Genomic DNA, 26097 nt, shown 5'->3' with positions numbered 1-26097 from the left:
CCTTTGCAAGAATCATTAGTGCTTTCTTATTAGCGTAAGTTAGTCACTCGAGTATTTAACGGTACTCACTTGAGTTACAACTAGGGTTAGTTGTACGAGTTGGGTTAGTAAATTTGTAATCCATAGAAAGGTACTAAATTTATTAATCGAGAATAGTGGACGTAGATTTCGATTTGTAAAACTGAACCACTTCAAAAACCGTGCGTCTCTCTCTTTTGTTCGTTTGTTTATTTCGTTCTTGTTCGTTCATTAGTTAATTAATTAAAGTTTAATCAATAAACTTTAAATAATTAATTATACATATACAATCGAAAAAGTAGGTAAAAGTTTTAATCCTCAATTCACCCCCTCTTGAGTATTTCGGATCGATAGACTCTTCAATTTCGTATGTGAAAAAGTAAATTCTGTATGTGAAAAAGCAATACCGATTTAAATATGCAAGTTATCAAGATAAAGTATTATGTTACCGAAATAAATAATTTTCTTACAGATTTATTAACTTACTTAGTTGGGCTTTGTGTCATTAGACTAGTCTTTTGTTAAACATGGTCATATATAACAATTTGTGTACGTGGAAAATCCAAAAGAGAAAAGGCAAAATGAAAACCCAATCCAAAAAAGCCCACATATTTGTGTCGTGGAGAGTGGAGTAGACAACACAAGTCACATGCCGCTCCTGAACAAAAGAGAATAGAAAGACAAAAAAAGAGGAAGAAGCATAGTGAAAGTGAAAGAAAATGGAGAGAAGAGAAGAAATGGAGAAACAATGGAAACTTTACGAAGCTTATAATGATCTTCATTCATTAGCACAAGAATTCGAGACCCCATTTGAAGCACCTGCTATTCTTGTAGTTGGCCATCAAACTGATGGTAAGAGTGCTTTGGTTGAAGCTTTAATGGGTTTTCAATTCAACCATGTTGGTGGTGGTACCAAGACTCGACGTCCTATTACTCTTCATATGAAATATAATCCTGATTGTGAATCTCCCCTTTGCTTTCTCGTCTCCGATTTCGACCCCAATTCTCTTCAGCTCAAATCCCTTGATGCTATTCAGGTTTTTTCTCTATTTACTGCCTTTTCCTTTTCTTACTTCCTTTCTCATTTTGTTTGTTTGTTCATAATGATTGAGGCGCCAATGCGCAATTGAGTTGGCCCAGTTGGTTAAAATGTAGTCATCACTGACTAGTGGCGGAGTTTGGATTTGTAGCCAGTCTGGCGCGCGCATTTTTAAGAGGCCAACTACTTAGTTAGAGCTAGAAAAATTAACTGAAAGTTGTAAAATTTCCGTCACGCAAGGTTGGCCCCTGCTAGACCCTTGATGCCGCCACTAGTAGCAACTATTGTGAAGAAACCCATATTAACCCACATGTGAGTGTCCCACATTGATAGAAGAGGAGAGAGTTTACCACTTTATAAGCCAAGGGGCTACTCTATTGCCAATTGGTTTTAGAGTTGAACCTCCTTGGGTTTATGAAGCAAGGTTGGCCCCTGCTAGACCCTTGATGCCGCCACTAGTAGCAACTATTGTGAAGAAACCCATATTAACCCACATGTGAGTGTCCCACATTGATAGAAGAGGAGAGAGTTTACCACTTTATAAGCCAAGGGCCAACTACTTGTATTACAAATGATAAAAGGGGTACCTCTGTGTTAGTTGCTATCTGAGAAACATACTCGATTTTGGTCAGAGTTCCATTTACATGTGCTAGTTAGCTCAAATGCATGAGTTAGATAGATTGTGAAGAGGGTTGTATAGTTAAAAAGGTAGAATAGTGAGGCGAAAACGCCAATACTTGTGTTACAAATGATAGTAAGTGAACGTTTAGAAATAGGACTTAATGTACCAGTACCTCTGTGTTAGTTGCTATCTCAGGAACATACTCAGTTTTGGCCAGAGTTCCATTTACATGTGTTAGGCAGATTGTGAAGAGGGTTTGTATAGTTGAATTTCTAATTGGGGTTGGTTTAGGAATTAGGAGTGAGTTCAAATGTCCTGCGCATAAATCCTTCAAGGTAAATGCAAATTTGCATAGAGGTAGCTTGTTTAGTTGGGTAATGTATGATTAATTTGTATGTTAACTCGTTATTTTTACATGATTATTCGTAATTTGGGTTTGGATTAACGGAAATGCATCTTTATGCACTACATTTATGACCTGTGTAATAGTCTATGAAAAACTATATACATGGAAAACAGATAGATATTGTTTGTAGAATTATGGGACTTCGGAAGTTCGGATGGTTTTAGTTAATACTCTTTATGCATGACTATTATAATGTCCATTTAATTGGAATTTTGAGGTGGTTTTCTGAGCAGGTTATTATGCATATCACCGCAGTTGTCATTTGGAAGCGTCATATCCTGACATAGCTTGTTAAAAATGCTGATGTAAAAACCGCAAAATTTGTCCAAAGTCAGGACAACCAGAAGATTAGTGCTTGCAAATTATAGTTGTCACTTGAACTCTCTTGCTTGATAATCCCGAATTTTCTTAAAAATGGCTTCACTCTTCAGCTGATTAAGCCTAGGAGTGTAGTATTTAGTCTCTTAGTGAACATTAATGCTATGTTGGTTGCTTAAGCCTTTTTGGGTGAAGGAAATCCAAAATATTCTTATAAACGGGTTTCTTCAACTCATATCCATAGAAGTGGCTCATTTCTCTTTTGCAGCAATCATTTGTTCACATGCAGTTCTCTGTCAATGTGACAATCCAGTGTATTCCTGAGCCATATTAGTAAAAACATATTTATCATTTTATGATTCAATGTGATTTTCGAAGTCAATACAGACCTTTCAATTATTTTTATTTTTATTTTTTAATTTTTAAACCATGCCAACATGAAAATTATTGCAGAACAACCTTTTTATATCTTCTTCTTTTCTTAAACGCCACGCTGGCCCTATTCTGCCACTTTATGCAACCTTACTGCAACCTTACGCAACTAAAACCCACCCTAACCTGATTTCCTTTCCTCTTCATTCGTATGATTCCTTGTTAGTTTTGAAACCTTCATCCGTGTGACGGATGATTTTTAGGGAATTATGAAGTCTGGTGGAAAAATTTCGAGCAAAGGGGAAGAAAATCAGGGAATTGTTTTCTTCATATAACCTTTCTTCTTTTGGAGAAAAGATCTCACAAGGGTAAAGTCAAAATTTTGATGCTTTCCACGCCGTTTTAATTTGACTTTATAACATAATGCTCCAAACAAAAATGTGAATTGGTGAAAGTTCTATGTAGAGATTATTCTAGTGCAACATGGTTTAAAATATCGCCTGAGACCTACCATATTGCTCGAGATGTATCCATATCGAAGGCAGCCGATACGAGATATCCCGAGATGTATTAGGGAGATTAAAAATAGGAAAATATCTACGAGACGACCGATTTATAATGTGTATCGGCTAACTTGGTCCGATGTAGCCTGTGATGAACTCAAGATGAGCGAGTTATAACTTGCGCCGACCAAAATTTATAATGAAAAGCTCTTAAAAATTTTATAACATTGGTCAAATTGATTATTCTATATATAATTAATCTTAACTTTATATGAAATAGCCAACAGATGATAAAATATTTACAAAAGCTTCTAAAATAAATATCACTGCACTAACTGCAACACATAGCACGACAGCCAATATTACCCTTAATTTAGTAAGAAAAATGAGCCAATATTACCCTTAATTAAAGACCACTCCCTCTATCACAATAACATTCCCCTGTCTATTAATCATTCATTATTCCTTAAATCATCCAAAAGTGGGAAGTATGACAATAAAAGTAGGGGTGAAGGAGTACAACAACAATAAGAGAGCCTTAATCCAGTGTGGATTTGGAGTTGGCTAACATGAATCATCATTTGACGTAGTCAATCACTATGTAAAGTAAATAATGAGGATAGTTAAGTTATAGGCATTTCTCCCCTTTTACTTGAATAAAGTTGGCTTTGTTATGATTTTTGAACTATTTAATGAGATATATATGTGAAGTGAGCGATTGTAATATCGTGAATGCTAACCTCAAGGGGTATTAAGAAAATTAGTTTGACCATATCATGCTCATAGGAGAACAATACTTGATTTGACTCTCTATTTGCTATTAGCAGGACTAGCTAATAGTAATTGCTGCATTTGCCTCAGTATAGGAGATCTACTTTGGCTTCTGCTGTTTGGCATTTATCTGAAAGTAGCCAAGGAATGTAAGTTATGAGTAGATATTTTACTGTTATAGGCTGTTGCAGTAGTTATATTATTCTAATGTTTCACATTATGGATGGATTAACGTACATTCATATTTCCTACAAAACATCTCTTTGTGATCGAAGTTTTTAAAAACTTGGTGCAGGCATACATCGAAGCTGAGAACAAACGGCTGGAGAGCGAACCTTGCCAATTCTCTTCCAAGGAGATAATCATCAAAGTGGAATATAAGTATTGTCCTAACCTCACCATTATAGATACTCCAGGCCTAACAGTTCCTGCTCCAGCTCGAAAAAATCGAGCACCTCAGGTACACTTATTAATTTTTATTTAGGTTTAAAATTTCTTTTACAAGGTTGCAAATGATGGTTTCATTAACAGGCTCAAGCTTCAGCTGTAGAGTCTTTAGTACGAGCTAAAATGCAGCATAAAGAGTTCATCATATTATGCCTTGAAGATTGCAGTGATTGGAGCAATGCAACTACTAGAAGGGTGGTAATGCAAGTAAGTGTTACAGGTTCTTGGTTCTTGATAAAATTTTGTTGTGTTCTTTTCGAAGTTTATGTAATGGCTTTCCTTGCATGCAAGGCAAATTCCTTCATTGAGTACATAGCCAAAAGTAACCTCTCAACTGGAGCTGTTCAAGTGTGGGGCAATATTTTCAAGAGTATATATAGGGCAGCCTGCTAGCCGGATCCGAACCCACTTTCCCATCTCAAACCCGCTTGCCCTCATGTCCGTGGGCCATAAAATACTTGTTAGGTGCACCCTAGTCCTGTCTGAGATATAGTGTTAAAGTTCTGCTGTTGGAAGTACTTGTGAAGCTGTGAAGTTGTGATTGGACTGAATAAAATTTCGGACAAGTAGCTTATTCATGGTAACGAAGATAGTATCTATGACATTGAGCTTATTTTTTGTTATACAAAGCTTTGCAACAAGACTGAATTATTTATTGGTTAATGAAGTGTGAACTTTGTAATTTGGAAGATCACTGTTTGCTTCAGAAGACGACCATAAGATACAAATATCCCCATGACCGAGTAGGGTTGATCTAGTGTTCATCAGGCTAAATGTGTTTCCTGATTTTGTACTATGTTGCATGCGAGGGAAAATTTGCAATTTCTTGTTTCCATTTGACTTCTAATGGTCTATTATCCATGTACAATGTCTGATGCTACCTCGGAGTTGCTCACAACTTGCACAAAAGACGAATCAAAAGAATTGCAGAGGTCCTAATATGTAGTACACTAGGGGATTAAATACCAAGCTATTCTGTGTAGGTCATTTGGTGGTTGTTTTGAAGGAGGGTCAAACATAATTAATCTTAGAGGCAAGAGGCTTTACGTGATTTAATTACTCTGTGTATCTCGATTCTCTCACTTCGTCAGGAGGGACTTTCTTTTTAAGGCACTTGAGCGTGTGGTATTAGATTGTCTGTATATAAGTTTAGCAATAGAATTGTAGAATATGTACATTAGCTACACTTTTTAATGTAAATTTGGCACCGAGTAAGATGGTTTTCTAATGATTTATGAACTTCACACAGATTGATCCTGAGCTTTCTAGGACTGTAATTGTGTCGACAAAGCTTGACACCAAAATACCACAGTTTGCTCGAGCATCTGATGTTGAGGTTTTCCTCTCACCACCAGCATGTACCCTGGATGGATTAATTCTAGGCGACTCTCCCTTCTTCACGTCCGTGCCTTCTGGAAGAGTTGGTTCATTTCCTGATTCAGTTTACCGATCAAACGATGAATTTAAGAAGGTATGTTTGTGCTTTTGTTTGTAACTTAAAGTCAAAATAAGGGTGCATGTCTCTTATGCTCCTTTTTTTAAATTATTTCAACGGGTTTAACTATGAACAAATTTGTCCTACCTCCTATTTAAAATAAACTTCCCGATTGACTTTTCAGGGTCAAAGTTGTAATTAGTAAAACTTAACCATTAAAATTTTGAAGTTTAAAAAATATAAAAACGATTATATGATACTAAAATATTTACATTTATCATAAAAAAATCGTTCATAAATGTAGGCGAAGTGTCATGGCGACAACGTAAAGTCAAATGGGATGTTTATTTTAAGGGATATTCTACATGGTACCCCTCAACTTTTCGACTTTCTACGTGGTACCCCTACACTTTTTAAAATATACATGGTACCCCTAATTTAGGGATGGCAATTATGACCCAAACCGAACCGAACCCGAATCGAACCGTAGGAAAAAATTCGATCCAAACCCACTCTTTAAAAACCCATTCCCGATCCACTATTTAAAAACCCATATCCATATCCACTATTGGAAAACCTGAACCAAATTCAAACCCGATCCATTCATACCCGAACCCGATCCAGGTGGATATTATTGAAAATTTAGGCTTTATTAACCTTGAAATTTAAATTTTCTTATATAAGATTAAATTTTTATGTAGTCAAATCAAATTTCATATTGGGTTTTGGATTATTTAGTGGATTGGGTATGGATTTGGAGCGGGTATGAGTCTGAAAAAAGTATAATGGATCGGGTATGGATTTTAAAATTTTAGATATGGATCGGGTATGGATATGGATTTGTGATCCAATAAGTAAGTGGATCGGGTTTGGATCTTGCAAAACCCGATCCAACCCAACCCATTGCCATCCCTACCCTAATTGTTGTCATTATCACTAAGTGCACCCCTAAACTTTATTTTCCGCCAATTAAACCCAGTTTTAGGCATTAAGTGATGACTTGGGTGCGTAATCAAGCTTGTCATTTATTATCCCATGACATATGGACTCTATTAGGCTCAATATCTATCTCGATCCTAGTATTTATTGATATATATGGGCTAAAAAATTTTTGACGGGAAATTTATTGATCCCATGCCAAATTATCACGTCCAAAGATGGATATTGAGCCTAATAGAGTCCTTATGTCATGGGATGATAAATGACAAGCTTGGTTACGCGTCCAAGTAATCACTTAACGCCTAAAACTGAGTTCAATTGGCGGTAAAAAAAGTTTAGGGGTATAGTTAGTGATAATGACAACAATTAGGGGTACCATATATGTTTTAAAAAATGTAGGGGTACCATATAGAAAGTCGAAAAGTTGAGGGGTACCATGTAGAATATCCCTTATTTTAAATATGAGGGAGTAGTCATTATGTCTTTGGTCTTCATCAGCATCGTAACTCCGCACGTTGCTTTGAATTATTTATCATAGCGTCATCAAAGTGGCACTTCATGAACTATACATATATGATACTTGGACTCGCCCTTTTGCCCGGAGTACCCGTGTCCGTACGACCCGACCCAGATACGGACACGGAATTCGTTTCCGGACGGCAGCAAGAAAAATGGGACAATGTTGTAGAAAAAAGAAGTACCTTGATGCCATTGAAGAGAAACCTGGAAACCATAGAAGAAGGCAAGCAAAAGGCTAGTTTTTTAATGTTTATGAGGGGAAAAAGAAAGAGACTTGAGTAGATTTGTGGGGAAAAGGAAATTATTATTTTATATCTTGCTTTTACTTAATTATCTCCGTAACTCGGCTTTTGTTATCTTCTGCCCTTGATGTCACTACATTAATGTGTAATTTTCTTTCCAAAATAGGTGGGGTGAGTTGTGGGTTTATGGATTTTTCTTTTCTTATTTTCTTTTATCTCTTTTTTTTTTTTGGTAACATGTGAGCTTTCATTAATATTATAAAAAGTTACATCAAGGAATACATTTCATCCATTATATTTTCCATACATTGAGAATCACAAAGAAAGCAAGTTTAACTATTGATCCCCAACGAACTTAACCAATGCTGATCAGAGGTCAGCACAGGTCCTTTAAGAGTTTAAGCAGTATCTGTAACCTGGCCTTCACCAGTCTCTGAATTTCCTGCACTAGCTTCTCAGGTCTAGTAAGTTGATGCTCCAATCTGCATCTGTTCCGTTCCAGCCAGATGGTATACCAGCAGGCTAGTTTTGACATCCTACCAACCCTCTTTTGCAACTTAGTCAAGTTTGCAGTCTGACAATGCATGCTGTACTGCAACCAAACTTCAAGTTGTCCCATGATCCTTGCTCCATACTGACAGTCCCCAAACAAATGCTCATGGGTCTCTGTATCAGCTCCACACACAATACACTCATCATTATCACACAATTGGAGCCTGAATAATTTTTGCTTGGTAGTCAGTGCTTGCTGTTTAATTAGCCAGCCTATCATGGAGTGTTTTGGCACACACCAAGCATCCCATATCTCCTTATGCCACTGGACAGGGGGGTGCACACCCTGTAACCAGGCATAACCAGAACCAACACTGTAACCTCTAGCATCCTGCCACACATTATTCACATACCCAGCACTCAACAAACCTCTCACCTTGCAAATATTCCTCCAGTTCCAGTTGGAATCAGGAGGAGGGACATATGTATTCCAATCTTGGCCTTTCAGATAAACATGGTCTATCCAAAGCACCCACAATCTATCTGCCTTTTTATAAATCCAATCCACAAGTTTTCCAACTGTTGCTATATTCTATTTCTCAGCATCTTTAATACCCAAACCTCCTTCTTTTTTGCAGCAACAAACCTTATGCCAGGCCACCAATGGTGCCCTCTGATAGTCAGTACCTCCATCCCAGAAGTAGTTCCTGCACACATTCACAATTTTCTGAACAACTGTCTTAGGGATTAGAAAAATAGAGCCCCAATAGTTATGCAAGGTATTTAGCACAGAGTTAATAAGTGTCAATCGTCCAGCATAGCTTAATTTCCTTGCACCTAACCCCCTTATCCTAGCTACAATCCTTTCCACCAAAATATTACAATCTTGCCTTGTCAAGTCTCCCTGACTGGATAGGAATACCCAAATATCTGAATGGTAAAGCCCCTTCCTTGAATCCAGATATTTGGAGAATATCATTCCTGATTGCAGCTGTCACTCCACTGAAAACCACTTCAGACTTGGAGGCATTAACTTTAAGTCCAGATGTTGCAGAAAATGTAGAAAAAGCTCTCAGTAGTAGCATAATAGATTTCACATCCCCTTTACTAAACATCAGTAAATCATCAGCAAAGAGTAAGTGGTTCAGTTTCAATGCACCACACATGGGGTGATACCTAAAGAACCAAGTTTGAGCAGCATAATCCAGTATTCTTCTGAGATATTCCATGCATATAGTATTCTTTTATCTCTTTCACAAGTGTCAATTTCAAAATTTATATTGATAGTAAGCAAGCATAATACTTTCCCACCTAGAACTTCAACAAGCTATTATACATATGGAGCTTTATTTTAATTTTTTTTATAAACTAGGAAAAATATAAAACTGGAAATAGGTTGACCGTGTCCAAATTTGAAGATTGGATACGTTGACCGTGTCCAAAAGTTGTCGTATCCGTTGGTTACTTGTGTCCTCGTATCCTCGATTTTTTGACTTCCAAGTGTCAAACACAAGGATTCGTACCCGTATCAGTACGTCGTACCTGAGTCCGAGCACCATAGCTATACATTGAAACATGTTCCAAAGTCACTCCTCAGATTAGATTATGTATGAAACTTTGTATTTTTTGAAAACCTTGCAGGTAGTACGTTTGTGTTTATTGAGAGTTGGGTTGTGATTGTATTCTTCCCAAACTAGGAGCACCTAGGTGAGGTGGTTGTGGTACTTTAGTAAATGGTTGCCTAATTCGTTATGGATACGCCATATCCGATACTTTATAAGCTCCTATAAAGTGTCCATCGCAAGTGCCATGATAGAATATGCGAAATGAGTGGAGAAGGAACTTGGTGATCTAGGGTGGTTTTGGTGATTACCAAGTTCCTTAAACTAACCTATTGGAACGGAGGATGTATCTATTTCCCAGTTCAGTTTCAAATTCATGGGTTAGTTTAAGTGGAATCATCTACTTATTTTGCCAGGCTGTATGCTTAAGAGAGACAGAAGATATTTCATCCTTGGAGGAGAAGCTGGGAAGACAACTTTCAAAAAAAGAAAGAAGCCGAATAGGAATAAGCAGCCTGAGGTTATTCTTAGAAGAATTGCTGCAGAAGAGGTTTGCAATGTCATCTGAAAATTCTGAACTTCTTTCTGAATTTATCATATTACGTATTGTCATCCTGTGTTGTGCTTTAGGTACATCGACAGTGTTCCGTTGATCATCCCGCTTCTTGAGAAAGAGCATCGCAGTGCTACTAAAAATCTAAATGAAATTAATGAAGAACTGAGGTCAGTAGCTATTTTAATCATTTTACTTTAGCCCTTTTGAGGAATCTCTGGATATTGTTAACTAAACAGGAAATATGTCAGTTTTGGTAGTTTGGTATTTCACCCAACATAGGGTTACCGGATTCGCTTGGTAGTTGATACCTTACGAATCGCGAATCGTTGAATGAGAATTCTATCAAGTTGCTTACTGAAAATACATATAACACACATTCTATAAGAGCGAATCGTGAATCGGTAAGAGCGTATTCATAGCGAATCTGGTAACCATAACATCTAACTCATCATTGGAGCGTCCTCAATGTTCTTCATATTTCCAAGATACAAAGTGTGTATCTGGTGAATGTCTGGTTTGTAAGATGTTTTTTTCATCACTTATGGTCACAAGTACTCATAATACTTTCAAATTGTAACATCACTAATACGTCACAGAGAGAGCAGAATTATTTTATTTATAAAATATGGTCACAAGTAGGCATAATACCTTCAAATTGCAACCTCACTAATACGTTACAGGGTAAGAATTACCTCCCTTGTGCTTGCTGTAAATTAAAGGAATTTACGTGAAGAATATAAAGCTTTGTGCATCAGAAGAAGGCCTGGTGTATAAGAGGGAGGATTAATGTATATGAGTATGTCCTAAAATAATGCTAAAAATACTCCCTTGCCTTCATAATGATCTTCCTATTACTTTTACGCGGCCCCCAATGCAACGCGTTGACCTTTATATTGTTTTTGTTTGTTAAATTTTTATGAATGATATTATACAAATGTACATATATTAATATCATACCATAGTCATTTATATTTTAAATTTAACAACAAATAATATATGAAAATCATTGAGAAAGGGAGGGATGTTTAGCAAAGAGGCTGAAGTTGAAATTTGATGACCGGGTTTTTGCTGTCAATACTCGCATCAAACACAATTTATAAAACCCAATAAAAGTAGTATTTATCGGGGTCGAACCACAAGGATGGCGGGGGTTAGATACTTGGTTTATTTAAGTCTTTAGTTTAGTCAAACAAAGGAAGAGGTTGATTGATTGTAAACTAAGATGCAAACAAGATGTAAAATTAAACTAAGTGAAATTGTTTCTAATTAATGAAGGAAAGCTAAGGTCTTTGGGTTCACTTGGGTAAGTCGGGGAAGAGAAGAGTGTTAATAAGAAACGGGTAATGATAATGGCCTAGGATTGAACCTAATTTCTTGGTCAATTAGAGTTAACCAACAAGCATTCATTTAGTAAGAAAGACTCATCTCGACCATGCCATATAGGCCTTCCATTGACTTTCGACCTAGGATAGGCTAAACATGATAAAGAAATACTCAAACTTTCATTTAAGAAATCCATCACACTTCATAGGCATGAGAATAAAGGTCAACTAACATGGCATAAAGACCATCCAATAGCATGAGCACCAAGATAGGCCAAACATGTCAAGGAAGAGTTCAAACTTTCGTTTAAACAATTCAACAAACATTTCATATGCATGAGAGTAAAGACCAATTAATTACCCAAATCAAAGTGTTAACAACCCAAATTCATCCCCTTTAATTACCCAAGATCCCCCATGACCTTAGATAAGACTACTCACACATAGGTATAAAAGAGAAATTGAAAGATAAAGAAACAAGCATGAATAACACAATAAACATGGTTACTAATTCAAACAATTGAATTAAATAAACAAGAAATGTAAACAAGCAACAAGAAATGAGATTAAGAAGAGAAATTATACCAAAAGATAACAACTTGGATTGAAATATGGAAGGATTCTTCAATTCTCCAAATACAACCCAAAATTACTAATTGTAAACTATTGAGAAGTGAAGAACTTGCATAAACTAGAGAGTAATTACACTAATATTAAGTAAAGATTACAACTTTTGTAGTGGAAAATTAAAGAGAGAAAACTAAAATAACTAGGGTTCTAAAAATGTTGAGAGAAAAATAAATTAAAAGAGTGAGACTAACTAATCTAATTGGTAGTGTATATATAGTAATAGTAATAGTAATAGTAATAGTAATAGTAATAGTAATAGTAATAGTAATAGTAATAGTAATAGTAATACTCACTTAACAAAAGAAAAGACACGACACTTGACTCAAAACAAAACAAAAACAATACTCACTTAACAAAAGAAAAGACACGACACTTGACTCAAAACAAAACAAAAACAAAGGGAAAGGGGATATCGTGTAAAACAGCCAAAAAGAAGGAGAAACAAAAAAAAAGGGATAAAACGAGATTTAAAACAAAGCAGCGGTTGGGAGCCGGTCCACCGGCCGTCGCTTGTGCACCGGCTGGGGTCTCCTGGAAATAAAAGGTGAATTGATAGGATTGGGAGCCGGTGAGGGTGTCGGCGGACGGCTGACCAGCTGAGAGCAATTGTTGATGATGGGAGCCGGGTAGGCGGCGGCCGGTGGGCCGGCTAGGAGCACAATTGGTGATGGTTGAAGAAGGTACCGTGGTGGTTATTGCTGGTTGTTGATGCAGGTGCGTGAACACGAGCAGGTGTGTCGATGGGATCGAGCTGCTGGTTGCGACGGAGGAAGGGCTTTGGTTGATGCGAGGAGTTCCTGCTCATGGCGGTGCGATCTGGGTTCGTGGGAGCAGGCGGTTGTCGAGTTCACCGCTGCTCGATAGTGATCAATCGAAGTGATGGTGTTGCTGGTTGTTGACGGCGGAGCAGAACGGAGCTGCTGGTGTGGTATGGTGATGAGCGGAGGAGAGGAGATGGAGATGATGATTGTGGTTGCGTTGGTGATGGCGGAAAGTGATGGTGGCTGTGACTCGGTGGTGAAAATCGAATGGAGGTCACACGGTGGTGTTGATTGGTGAATGAGGATGGGTGAATGGTGATTGAATGTGATGAAAGGTCGAAGATGGCTGTTGGGTTTCGGTTGCGGGTTCGGTTGCTGGTGATGGCGAGAATGGCGGAGGTGAAGAACATGGTGTGAATTGATGGTGATGAATGACGAGCGATGCTGATTGTGCGCTGTGGCAGTGGGCACATGGTCCTTGATTCTGGATTGTTGCCCGGATGAACGAGCCAAGGTGGCCTGGTGCGAGCTGGTGGTTGCAGTTGTGCACGAGGATTGATGGTGCGCTGATGGTTGTTGCAGGTAGTGGTTGATATGGTGATGAATGAATGAATGATGATGATGAAATACGAAAGGACAGAAGCAGGAGTTCAACTTGGTGGATTAATTAGGAGACCTTGGTCTCTTTTGCTTTGTTTGACCCGTCTTGACTTCTTTAGCCCGTCTTGTTTCATTCGGTTTTGCTTTATTCCGTCTTTATTTACGAACTAGTTCCTACAAAATGAACACAACTAATCGCACTAACTAATTCTCATATAAAAACAATTATTTGCAATAAATATAATTAAATTACTAATTACTAGTTACAATAATAAAATGAGCTATTTAATTATAAAAGCACACAAAATCGAGTTGAAATAAGGTTATAAATGGGGGATAAACGCTACCTAAATACTACTCATCAAAATTTAATGGCCAAATTAAGGTCCAAGTAGGATTGCCTTATTCGTAGATGGTTAGGGCTTAAAAGTTTAGAACCACTGCCTCGCATGGGGATTTTTACACCCTTGCCAATCTAATATGCCTGGATTCTTTGCTTAATATATTATACATTTGTATAAATATATTATCCCCTCCTCTTAATCGAATGCTTCAACATTCTTTTTGGACGGATTCACTGAAAGCTTCCACTTTCGTATTTTAGGACACTTATGTTTATATCACAAAAATGACCATACTACCGTCACCTCACTCACCCAGCCATAAAACCCCAAACACTAATACCACCACACCAGACCTGAGCCCAACCCACTCAATCCTAGCTCCCAACAACCGTGTTCAGTCACCGTGCCCGCAGCACCTCTCCATTGCGCCATAAATAACCTCTCATACCACTGTCCATCTCACACCACCCAACCCTCCCATGAATCCACCGCGCCCCCTCCCTCGACATACTCTCGCCTCAAAACTAGCCTTCTCCAACCTCGAAAACCAGCACCACAACATCGATGACCCATCTCATCCTCTGAAACAGCCACCTGGAAGGCTACAACCCTGATTTTATGCCCCACCCTTTAAAACCCTAGATCCACATTTTTCGAGGGTGGACTGAGGTTGTAGGGGTTTTGGAGGGCCGAGAACTTAGTTGCGCTTCTAGTGGTTGTGGTGGTAATGGCCAAATCTCAGGGGAAGGGGTGGTGACCATGGTGGTGGCCGGAATTTATGAGGTTGGGCTGGTATCATGATGGAGTTCTGAAGGGGAGAAGGGTGTTCAGGGAGTTGTGGGGGGAGTGGGGTTGCTTCGGTGCTTGCGGCGGTGATAGGGTGGGTTGGGGCGCTCGTGTGGGGTTGAGGTGTGGTGGTTTTGAAGTGAAGGGGTGTGGTTCATGAGGGCTTGGTGGATGTTTGGTACGAGAAAATGAGTGGTGGTGGCGGTGGGTTAATTTTTGGTGGAGGTGTTAGTAGTGATCTGATGTTGGGATGAGAGTATGTATGGGTTTGTGACTTGTAAGGGTGATGTGAGGGTAAGAGTAAGGCATTCCTTAAATCTTAATATTCACTCCCTCAAAAGTTGGAAATTTTTCAAAGAATAGGAGGGAGTACTTCGTATGAAAACTAGTCTCCTTAGTTAGATTAGGTTTTCTAGGTCAATTTGGGATTTGAGTCTTTTTAAATCCTCCTTATCTATCTTGGGGAAATTCAGTCGCCTAATGTCGTCGTTTATTACCGAAAACATGTGAAGATTTCCCGTATTTTATATATTTGTTGAAAATCATAGCATTCTATATTTAAGCTTGAATTTGATAGATATATTAAAATACAGTTTGTATTCCAACACTTTTTCTTATCACAATACTTGCCATTTGTATTACTTCTGACAAGAAAAACAAAAAAACTTACTTCTCTAATCTCTCCTATCCAAACAATACAATCTCTCAAATTTCTTTAATTATGGATCTTAATTTCACTAAAAAGGGGGAGCCCGGTGCACGATGGCGTCGTCGCTAGGCGAGGGTCCGGGGAAGGATCCCACCACAAGGGTGTAATTGGGGCAAGCCTTCCCTTGCCATTTTGGCAAGAGGCCGCTCCAAGGACTTAAACCCGTGACCTCACGGTCACAAAGCAACACCTTAACCGGTGCGCCAAGGCCCCCCGTTCATCCTAATTTCATTATAGAACAAATATTTGATTGTTAATTGGAAATTATTGATGGGAGTTAATATTTTCATCTAATTGTCGTATTTTTATCTGTTTTACCTAAGGTTTGTGATTATTTTATTTGTCTAACTGATAACTGATAGAACCCCAAAATGCTATGAACCAAAACTGATCCGACTCCACCCCAAGGCTAATCACGGATAACCGATAGAACCCGAAGTGATATGAACTAAACGATCCATCACTTGACTCATACGAATCGTAAGTCGACTCTTGACCCGTAACTAGATTCGTAATCGGTTCTAACTCGGCTCGATTACGTATTTTGACTCAAAAAAACCTGAACCCAAAATGACCAACTCGTCTTAGCCCAACACATAACCGACAACCGACCTGAGTGACCCGATTGACACCTCTAGGTAGGTGGTGAGAGGGTGGCCATCATGAGAAGGGCGATGGCAATGGGCGGTAACCAGTCACTGGTGGTGCGGCCTAGAATTGGTTGTGCGATAGGGGTAGTGATTGGAGGAGGTTGGTATGTGAGCTGGGGAGGGGCGGTTAGGAGAGGTTATGAATTGAGAGGAAGGGAAATTGAGGTGGACAATTTGGTAAAAAAATGTACAACAGTAAGATAAACAAACACCGGTAAGATAAACACCCTTAAAATACGTACAGGCAAAAATAAACACCCTTATAATATTTGCAAATAATGAGCATAAAAACATTCTGGTTAAGCTGGTTGGCGCATAGGTGATTTTGAGCCTTCATAACCTAATTTTTTCCCCTAAGCAAACATGTGAGGGCTAAGGCGTCTCTGGAATGTATTTTCAGGTGGTCTGTTTAAAACGCCTTGCGAGGTAGGGTTTTCGAAGAAACAAACCATATGTGGACCCTATTTTAACTATTCAACTTCAATTTTCCACTTTTTGACAATTGTTTTTTAAGCATTATTATGAAAAAAGGACTCAATACTCTACACGGAACATAATGATGCCTTAAATTTGTTATTTTGAAATTTTACCTTCTTACTCCGGGTGAATTGAGGAGAGAAGTGAAATATCAGGGTGTCCTAAAGAGTACAAACCCAACATTGCTTTTGGCGTAGGACAATAAACATTTAAGGAATGTCATATTGACTCCGGGTCTCTTACAGGGAATTCAACATCCCTTTGTCAATGCATCTGAAATCGGTCATTCACCTTGAAACGCCTAATCATTCCATTCTTGATAATATATAAATCTTGTAGGCTCTGAAGTCTTAATTATTAATATGATATGTTATCCATGCTCTCCTGATAGTTATAAGCAATATTAATTGTTCCTGATTTCCTTTTTTTTGCAGTATGTTGAGTGAATTGAATTTAAAGGAGAAAGGAAGAGAATTTCATGATCATTTTCTTACAAAGGTTCCTTGCTTGTACTTTTGCTTAAACTACTAATATATTTTGTTGCAACTTATGATTTGACCCTTTTTGAGTAAAATAGCTGGTCACCACTTCATATTCTTATAGAGGTGATGCAAAATTGCTCAAAGTCCTTGTATTGGTGGCAGGGTTACCTAATTCGCCAACATAGGGTGCGTATTGCGAATTAATACGCGCGTATCAATTCGCAATACGTTTTCGAATTAATTCGCACTAATTCGCGAATTATATATAAAAACTAGCGAATTCTAAAAGTTTTATTCATGTACTAATTCGCACTAATTCGCGAATTATATATAAAAATTAGCGAATTTTACAAGTTCAATTCGTGTATTAAAAACTAAAAATTCAATATAATATGATCAACTTCAAAGATCATCAAAGGGAAAGGAGAAGATGTATCAATAGACTAGCAACTTAATCTTATTTTGGTGTTTTGTCTGGTTTCGTTACTTTGTGTTTACTTAAGAAACCAGAAAAATATGATCAGTAGACTTATTTTGGTGGTTCCGTCACTTTGTAATGCTGAATTGCTGATCTTTATGCAATGAACCTTTTGTTTTTTTGTTATTATCATCAAGTAAATGAAGCGTACTAGTAATTATGAATTCGCGAATTGCTTTTTTTTTTTTGTAATACTTTGCGTATTCAATTCCCTATTTTGAGCGAATTGCGAATTCGAATTATGTGTATTATGAATTCGGCAACCCTGATTGGTGGGATAGAAAATGATTTGAGATTAAATAAGACAAACTCTAATGGCTCTTTTGGTAAGGGGTACTACCGTACTAAGGAAAGTAATGGTTATTGATAATATATTCGTAAGCTTGCTTTCAAATGTCATTAAGGGGATTGAAGCTAATTTTTTTTTAGTTTCTTGTCTTTTTCCCCTCTTTTTTCACTTTTATTGCCACCTGCTAAGGCGGTAATTAAAACATAGGGAAAACATAGTTTTATTGCAACATACTACCTTGTTGATATGATATGGTCACAATTATAACCAAACACTACAACGGACCAAAGAAGTATATGAACTTTGTAACGTATACATATAAACTAGGAAGATCTATTTCTTGCGTGAGTACTTTCTTTTTGCAACAGCAGTTATATTTTGGCAAACTAAACGTTAGATAATGAATAATAATGCATAATAACATGACCAATAGCAGTACTGTAGGACTTCCATCCAATATTAATTGTCCCGATTGGACTCTGTTCAGTTGCTGGACAATCTAGACCATTGATTTCGCCAAATATACGTATGGATACGATGTAAATTTGTTGTGTTGGATTTATCAAAACAATTATTTTCATATTATTTATTTTTTTTAAAAAAAATTCATGGTATTGTGTATTGAGAGAAATTTCAGTCAAAATCGACATGGTTTGATTACAAAATTTGGAAGGGAACAATATAAATGAATATAGGTAATAATTAATGGTAAATTACACGGGGTAGCTTTTAAAAAAATGATGTTTCACTTACAAAGATAAAGGTAAGTATAATATTTGGATGTTACCATAATGTAATTGTCTAGGTTTCATTTAGCCTCAGATGGCAGAGTATGTCTTTTGTCTTCAGACTTGTTATATGGAAGAAGACAATTAGTTCTATATGAAACAAGAAAGAAAGCATAACATATTAACAACACGGAGATTTTGAATTCGACAGCCAATTTGTCACATTGACTTTTCTCATTGGTTTGAGTGTGCTCTGTATATCTGGTTTTGGTTTGATATATGCTTTGGCATTTGTGGTGTCAAGTTATGTGATTGCACTTATGTGTACCTTTGCAGTTGTCATTACTTCTGAAAGGATCCATAGTAGCACCACCAGATAAGTTTGGTAAGCTCTGAAGGCTTGTTTGGTGTTGAAGATTAGCATAATTTCGTGAGCACAACTGGAGATCGTAAAAGCATCTGTATCATTGTTTTGATTGCAGGTGAAACACTACAAGATGAAAGAGTGCAAGGAGGAGCATTTATTGGTCCCGATGGTCTCCAATTTCCGCCGAAATTAATTCCAGTAGGTGTATCCATATACTATTCGCATCTCAAATTATTCTCCCCGTTTGACTTTGGTAGTCAACGAGTTTCAACTTGAGCCATTAACTTCTTCAAATGCTATTGTGAGAAAATATCAGTAGAAGTCAACATTGTTTGACTATCAAAATTAAATGGGGAGGTTAGGGACAATATAAATGAGAAAATATCAGTAGAAGTCAACATTGTAATTAGTGTGGTCATGTATCTCCTTGGCAGTCGACATTCCATGTCCCAGTCTTCAAAATATTGATGATTATTGCATGTAATGTTGCATCAGTAGAAAACTCTCATTCTAAGAAGCTTTGTGTGCACTTAGTTTTTTCAGTTAAGGGAATTAATCTTGTCAGTCTTTCCTTGTTACTTCTAATATTTGTAGACCATGTTTTAGTGCAAGGACTTATAAGTAACTCAACAGCTCTCTGCGCACTAATTAGAGGACCTTTTTTTAGGCCATTAACAACTTTTTATTGTGAAAATATAATTATCTAATTTAGCCTTTTTCCCTGTTTTCATAGCATTCAGATTTGCAACATAATACTTGAAAATATCATGTAGAATGCAGGGATGCGTCTCTATGGAGGTGCACAGTATCATCGAGCTATGGCTGAATTCCGCTTCGTGGTAGGAGGCACTAAATGCCCACAAATCACACGTGAAGAAATTGTAAATGCATGTGGCGTTGAAGATATTCATGATGGAACAAATTATTCAAGGTATCATCTATTTACGTTGTTCTTCTTGCTGAGCATAATGAGTACATGCTCGACTTTACTCCCTACTGTTTACCTGCTGCTTCTGTGTTGTATTACTGTTTGCCTAATTTGCTTAGAGGCACTGTCAAATTGTGGCGTCTTATTTTTGTCTTTCAGTTGAACGACTTAAATCTCTGCGTACCTCTTCTCTCATCTGTGATTTTTGTATGTCTTGCACACACATTCGGGACTAAGGCAAGTACCACTTAAATGTTTGTGTGCCTCTCCTCTCGTCTGTGGTTTTCTTATGCCATGTATACATATTTGGGACTAAGGCTTTGTGGTGGTGGTGGTGTGTTTTTGTTGTTCTCAACTGTTAACTAATTACTCCCTCCGTTCTGGTCATTTGTTTACTTTTGGTTTTGGCACAAAGACCAAGAAAAGAGGAGGGTGCCAATTATTAGATGACAAGTGGACCAAATTGTGTGTGGAGGATCAAATTGCTCATCAAAGGCATTCCTAAAATAGAAAAGTAAACAATTGACAGCAATTGACTGAAACATCCCAAAATGGAATAGGTAAATAAATGACCAGGACGGAGGAACTAGGGAGTATTATTTTTTCCTGTAGTTGTCAACTGTTATGTTGTGTTTCATATCCTATGTCAACGTCTTATATCTATATGCTCTACACCATTTAAAAAGTCAATTCTATTCTCTGTATGAGTGATGTTGACACGTGTAAAGGGTTACATCCTGGGTTAAATACATTATGGTTACAGCTTTGTGCTTAGGTGGTCCATGCTTGCATCATTAACTTGTGTAGGCATATACCTTCAAGTTTCTTTTGACGTTGCAGTGCATAGTGTATATCTACAATGGCATTACAAGTATGTGTTCATTTTTGTGCGTCATCTTGTCTACGCCTCTTTTTTGCATACTCTATTTTACAGGACGGCTTGCGTGATTGCTGTTTCAAAGGCTCGAGATACATTTGAACCTTTCTTGCAACAGGTGACATGCTAGTTAGGACTTTCAGTACGTTTTCTTTTTCTCATTTGTTAAATCTTTCCTTGGTGTTCTTCTGTTTGTTCCTAGACTCTATAATGGGGTTTATTTTGTAAGAACTCTCTCTCTTAAGATGATGAAATTGACTCCTTACAAAAAAAAATTACTTTAATACAAGTATTTACTTGCTTTTAGAACCCGTTTCACAATTTAATGTTTGAATAATGCTCAAAAAAGTACCCACGAAAGAGTTTGCCTTGGAAATACAGTACAAATCACTTCAATTCGAAGTATCTGATATTCTTGTGAAGCAATTAGAATATGTAGAAAAGTTTGAATTATTTTATTTTTAATCCTTGTGTGTTCTTAGTTGTCTCTTGTGTAAATCTATTTGTTTGCAGTTGGGTAATAGGTTGCTGCATATTCTCAAGAGATTGCTTCCTATTTGCATTCACCTTCTACAGGTATACATTCTTTGATGTCTTAACGGGCTAATGATGCTTTATTGATCAAGTTCATTGTATATTTGAACATATGTGCGTCAAATTGAACAAAACTTTCAGAAAGATGGTCAATATTTGAGCCACAATGAGGTATTTCTGGATCGTGTTGCTTCTGCCTTCAGCAATTTTGCAGAATCCACTGAAAGATCTTGCAGGGAAAAGTAAGCATACTACAACATTCTACACAGTTAATGGATCCTACAACTGTTGTATGTTCAATCAGATTTTGTTTTTGTTTTTGTTGATCTCCTTTGTAAAGTTACCGAGCTCCTTCATAAATTTATTGAGCTCCTTACTAAGTTACCAAATTAGCTTTAAAGTTAGGCCAGTTACTTTACAAAGGAGCTCAATTCTTGTACATAAAGTTACTTAAAACTAGTTCAGTAACTTTACAAAGGGAACTTCCATTTAGTTGTAGCTACAACCAGTTACAGGATCCTTTTTTCCCATACAACTATCATCACCACTGTGTCTTTGATATTCTTATTATATTGTACCACCTTCATCCCATTTATATTGATGTTTAACCGATGTTAAATTTATAATAAATTCTCCAAATTTATGTAGAGCTATTATTAAATTCTCCGTTTGATGGGATTAATTATATACTATGCTTATTTGATGTCATGTGCCCTTGCAATGTGAAGCCATTGCATTTGAATTTTGGTGTTTCTTGAATGTGGTTGATTGAGCAAGGGAGTTAGGAAATCCTGTTCCCCATATTAGATGCTTAGTTTTTAGGAGGAATTCGATTGATCAATGAGGCATTCTTGATACTTTTACTATTTGTTGCCAAATATTGACGTCAAGGGTGAGCCTCTGTCCAAGACTGGATCAAACCGGACCTGACCAAAGACCGAAAATGTAAATTTCGTGGACAAAAGACCGGACCTAAAAGTTGTCTTGGACCGGACCAAACACGAAATATTTGTTTCGGTCCGGTCTTAGACCTAAATGGACCAAAAAATATGATTTGTCACTAATAAGTATACAAAGTTTCTGTAGTATCTCATTATAACTGTTAAGAGGCACCTATTATGTGGTTTACCCACATGTGTATCTCTCACAGTGACAAAATGAGGAGAGAATTAATACTTTATAAACTAATAAGCTACTGCTCCTATTACCAATTAGTTTTGGGATGGAACTTTCTTCGTCTTATTTTGGGTTCTCTGTCCTCATTGCGGGTGTGACCCAGACCCGTATTCATGGTTAAACATGGTATCACAACCAAGGTGTCGTTCTCGGTTTGATGAGTTTAAACTGGGCCAAAAATATGCCACTGGATGTTGGCCTTTTTGGGTTTTTGTTAATTATCACTCAAGTGTGCTCCCATGGTTTCTCCCGGGTTTCTAAGGGAATACAAAAAAGAGGGGAAGTATTAAGAGGCCCCTATTATGTGGTTTATCTACATGTGAGTGTTCTACATTGACAAAATGCGAAGGGAGTTCAGTACTTTATAAACCAATGGTTTACTTCTATTACCAATTGGTTTTAGGATGAAGCTTTCTTGAGCTTATAAACTGTGTTCTCTCTCCCTCGTTTGCTCAGTTCGGAGTTCCTTGGTTGGTTCGAACTCAGATCGCCCGTATTGGAACTTCGGAATGGGATCCGTTTGCGAACCAGAATAGTGAAACCAGCGAACTCGTCATTGGAGTGTGATGGAGGGGATGAAGAAAATACAATTACCTGAAATGGAAGCAGTAAAATGAAAAAAGAGGGAGCTTGGAAGCCATAGATGAGAAGTTCCAAAAGATGAAGTTGTGTGGTTATTTTTTGTTTTGATAAGGTGGGGGTAGATTTATAAGGAATTTTAAAAGTTGATTTTTTTTTCTCTCAAAAAAAAAATTGATTTTTTTTCCCGCCTTGGATTTAATAGGGAGAGAAAACGTGTTATGGGACTTGGAAAATTACTTTTCTCCTCTTTTTCCCTTGTGAATGAGTGGTGTGCAGTTTAGGGTATTACCCTCCAATTTTTAGAAAAGGTGGGACCAGTATGTAAGCACTAGGTAGAGTTGGTTGAATATTTTTTTTCTTACATTTTTCTTGGGTAAAGTTTCAAATGCAATGGAAAACAGTTCACCAGGACAATATTCTATTTGAACCCAGCTCAGGGAGGTAGAAAATTACGAATTCCAACCCGTTCCTCGAACTGAACTACAAACGATGCAACAGTTCTCTCTCCCCTTTATAGACGTGGCTTAGACTTGTTTTCATGGTTTGACAATAATGTTGTATAACAATTTGTAGGTGATGATCGTGATCATGACTTGTAAAATTTTAACTATCTGAGATTTCATTATCATAACATCTTCCAATGTTATCACAATATTGAGAGTATGCTGTTCTTCTCGTTGGCTATTTGCCCCAGAGTTTGGGTTCTTCTTTGACAGATTATTGTCGACAGGTGTATGGAAGATCTGGTGAGCACTACACGCTATGTATCTTGGTCCCTACATAACAAGGTAATATCAGCTGATTAGAATTGTTTATTTCTCCTAAAATACAATATATTTAGATGGATGTGTGGGGATGTCGATGTTTTATGGTCACTGAACGTTGTTTTTCAGATGAGATTAGTTGGTGTAAATGGAATATTTCTGAATCTGAAAAAAATGTAAATAAGAGTAGGAAAATAAAATAGTGATCACCTAATGCAACACTCTGGTCTCTATTCTTCACTAAGGATTAAAGCTACCTAGGTTTGATAACCCTTGTAGGACAATATGTTATAAAACCCTTAATACTTTTGCAGAACCGGGCTGGTTTACGTCATTTCTTGGATTCCTTTGGGGCAAGTGGAACAGACCCTTCCTTGATTTCTTCTTCTATTGTTTCCCAAGATTCAATAGTCAATGAAAAGCCAGAGAATAAACCAAAATCAGGTGCAAAATCAAGCCACTTAGTTCCTGGGGTCGACTCTGGTAACTCCGCCCAGATGACGGAGACCAGGCTGGCGGACCTGCTCGATAACACCCTTTGGAATAGGAGACTTGCTCCTTCTTCTGAGAGGATCGTCTATGCTTTAGTTCAGCAAATTTTTCATGGGATTAAAGAATACTTTTTGGCATCTGCAGAATTGAAGGTTATCATTATTCTTCTCCTTTGTGTTAATTTTCAGTTCCATTGCAAAATTATACTCTTTTCATCTAAATACTGATTAAATTGTGTTGATTACGTTTCCTAAATTTCTATAGAGCCAAGGACCCACTATTCTTTGGCTATTTAGTGATGAATGAAGTAAAAAATTTCACTAACTTGTACTCGTACGTTCTTATTTCCAAAGTAATTTTCATTATGGGTATTCTCCTTCGCCTTTGAAACACTTGTGTAATGTAATTGTTTGTTCTAATTTGATTTTATCCTCTCTTTGTAGTTCAATTGCTTTTTGTTAATGCCGATAGTAGACAAGCTCCCGACACTCTTGCGTGAAGACTTGGAATGTAATTTTGAAAATAATGTGGACAGCATCTTCGATATTTCTAGTTTGAGAAGCTGTTTAGACCAGCGTAAGCGAGATGTTGACATCGAACTTAGAAGGGTATGCTAACACATTTTGAGTCCTTTTTTCTCTCTTTCCCGAGTATTGTCATTTGGAATTACATGATGAGGCAGCATATGGATTTGTTTAGATACATCTCAAAAGAGTGTCTCACACACTGCTTCATTTACCCATTAATAAATTAAATCCGACCCTTGTTAATTGTCAATCTTAGGAGACTAACTCTTTGTTTGGGACATTCAGATTCGAAGACTGAAAGACAAATTCAAACAAATTCACACACAGCTATACCACGAAGTCAAGTCTGCACCGTAATAGCTTGATCCACTCAAATGAGCAAGTTTCCGATCCTCAAGTGTGCGAGACACGAAGATTGGACTTGGAAAGTTAGTCAGCCTGGTCTTTATCATTTGAACAGGACTTGAGGTCCAAATGTTGAGTTAGTGGCTACATTGGTTTAGAAGAAAAATATATATTTATATTTTATATATATAGCAACAGTGAAGTTGGTTGTATTTGTTATCCAGAAATATATCAGCAAATCTACATAAAATTAATAACCCCATATATAGCAACATTATGTGGAATTGTGTATACTTCTTGGGAGCCATTTCAGACTTTCTATGAATGGTGGGTGAGGAGTAAAGAAAGGCTAAAAAACAAAAACATGGTTGTGCATGATGGATGGTTAATTACTGCACTATAAAGATAGAAGAATGAGGAAAATTTCCTAAAGTTTGCCGGCGTTTTTTATTTAATTTACAAATTTAATCATTTGCTCTTCTCTAATTTATTACACTTTTTTACCAACCACTTTCTTATATATTTTACTTTGTTTACTTTTAAGGCATTCCGGATCCTTAATTCTATTTCGGTTTTCAAAAGCGTTTTAATCTTTTCTCTTGATTTAAATTTTAAGTTTTTATAAAAGAAATCCGGAATTTGATTTTAGAACCCTTCTAAAGGATGATTCATGTCAGCCGACCCCAAATCATTTTGGGATTAAGGCTCTGATGTTGTTGTTGTTGCCAGCGACTCCCATAGTCCCCATATTATCTATATTTTTTCAAAAACACATTCACACTGGTCGCTACTCCCTCCGATCTAGACCAAAGATAGCACTTATTATAAACGGACGATCCATACTAAAGGTAACATTTCTTATTTGGCTCACAATATTACCGAGTTATCTTTATACCAATTTTATATTTTACACAAAATGTCATTACATACTTTACCTATCAACCCACAATTACATGGCTGATCTATTTTTTTTCCTCTTTACCCTTATTTTTCCACCTTTTCTTAAAT

At 37.2% G+C, this 26097-nt stretch overlaps 1 protein-coding gene across 1 annotated transcript; it reads left to right on the top strand.

The window, feature by feature from the left end:
* The first annotated feature begins 632 nt into the window (after positions 1-632).
* On the top strand, positions 633-25464 carry LOC141605709 (dynamin-like protein ARC5). The gene is made up of 17 exons (XM_074424584.1): positions 633-1055; positions 4345-4509; positions 4581-4703; positions 5746-5967; positions 10102-10235; positions 10316-10408; positions 16955-17018; positions 18834-18882; positions 18980-19062; positions 19638-19795; positions 20727-20787; positions 21183-21245; positions 21345-21445; positions 23692-23749; positions 24040-24369; positions 24661-24825; positions 25030-25464. Exons 1-17 carry the CDS (start codon positions 738-740, stop codon positions 25099-25101), a joined length of 2259 nt encoding a protein of 752 aa, XP_074280685.1. The 5' UTR covers positions 633-737; the 3' UTR covers positions 25102-25464.
* The last annotated feature ends 633 nt before the right edge of the window (positions 25465-26097 follow it).

Source organism: Silene latifolia, chromosome 10, assembly GCF_048544455.1.
Source record: "Silene latifolia isolate original U9 population chromosome 10, ASM4854445v1, whole genome shotgun sequence".
NCBI classification, from domain to species: domain Eukaryota; kingdom Viridiplantae; phylum Streptophyta; class Magnoliopsida; order Caryophyllales; family Caryophyllaceae; genus Silene; species Silene latifolia.
This window is presented reverse-complemented; position numbering and strand designations above follow the sequence as displayed.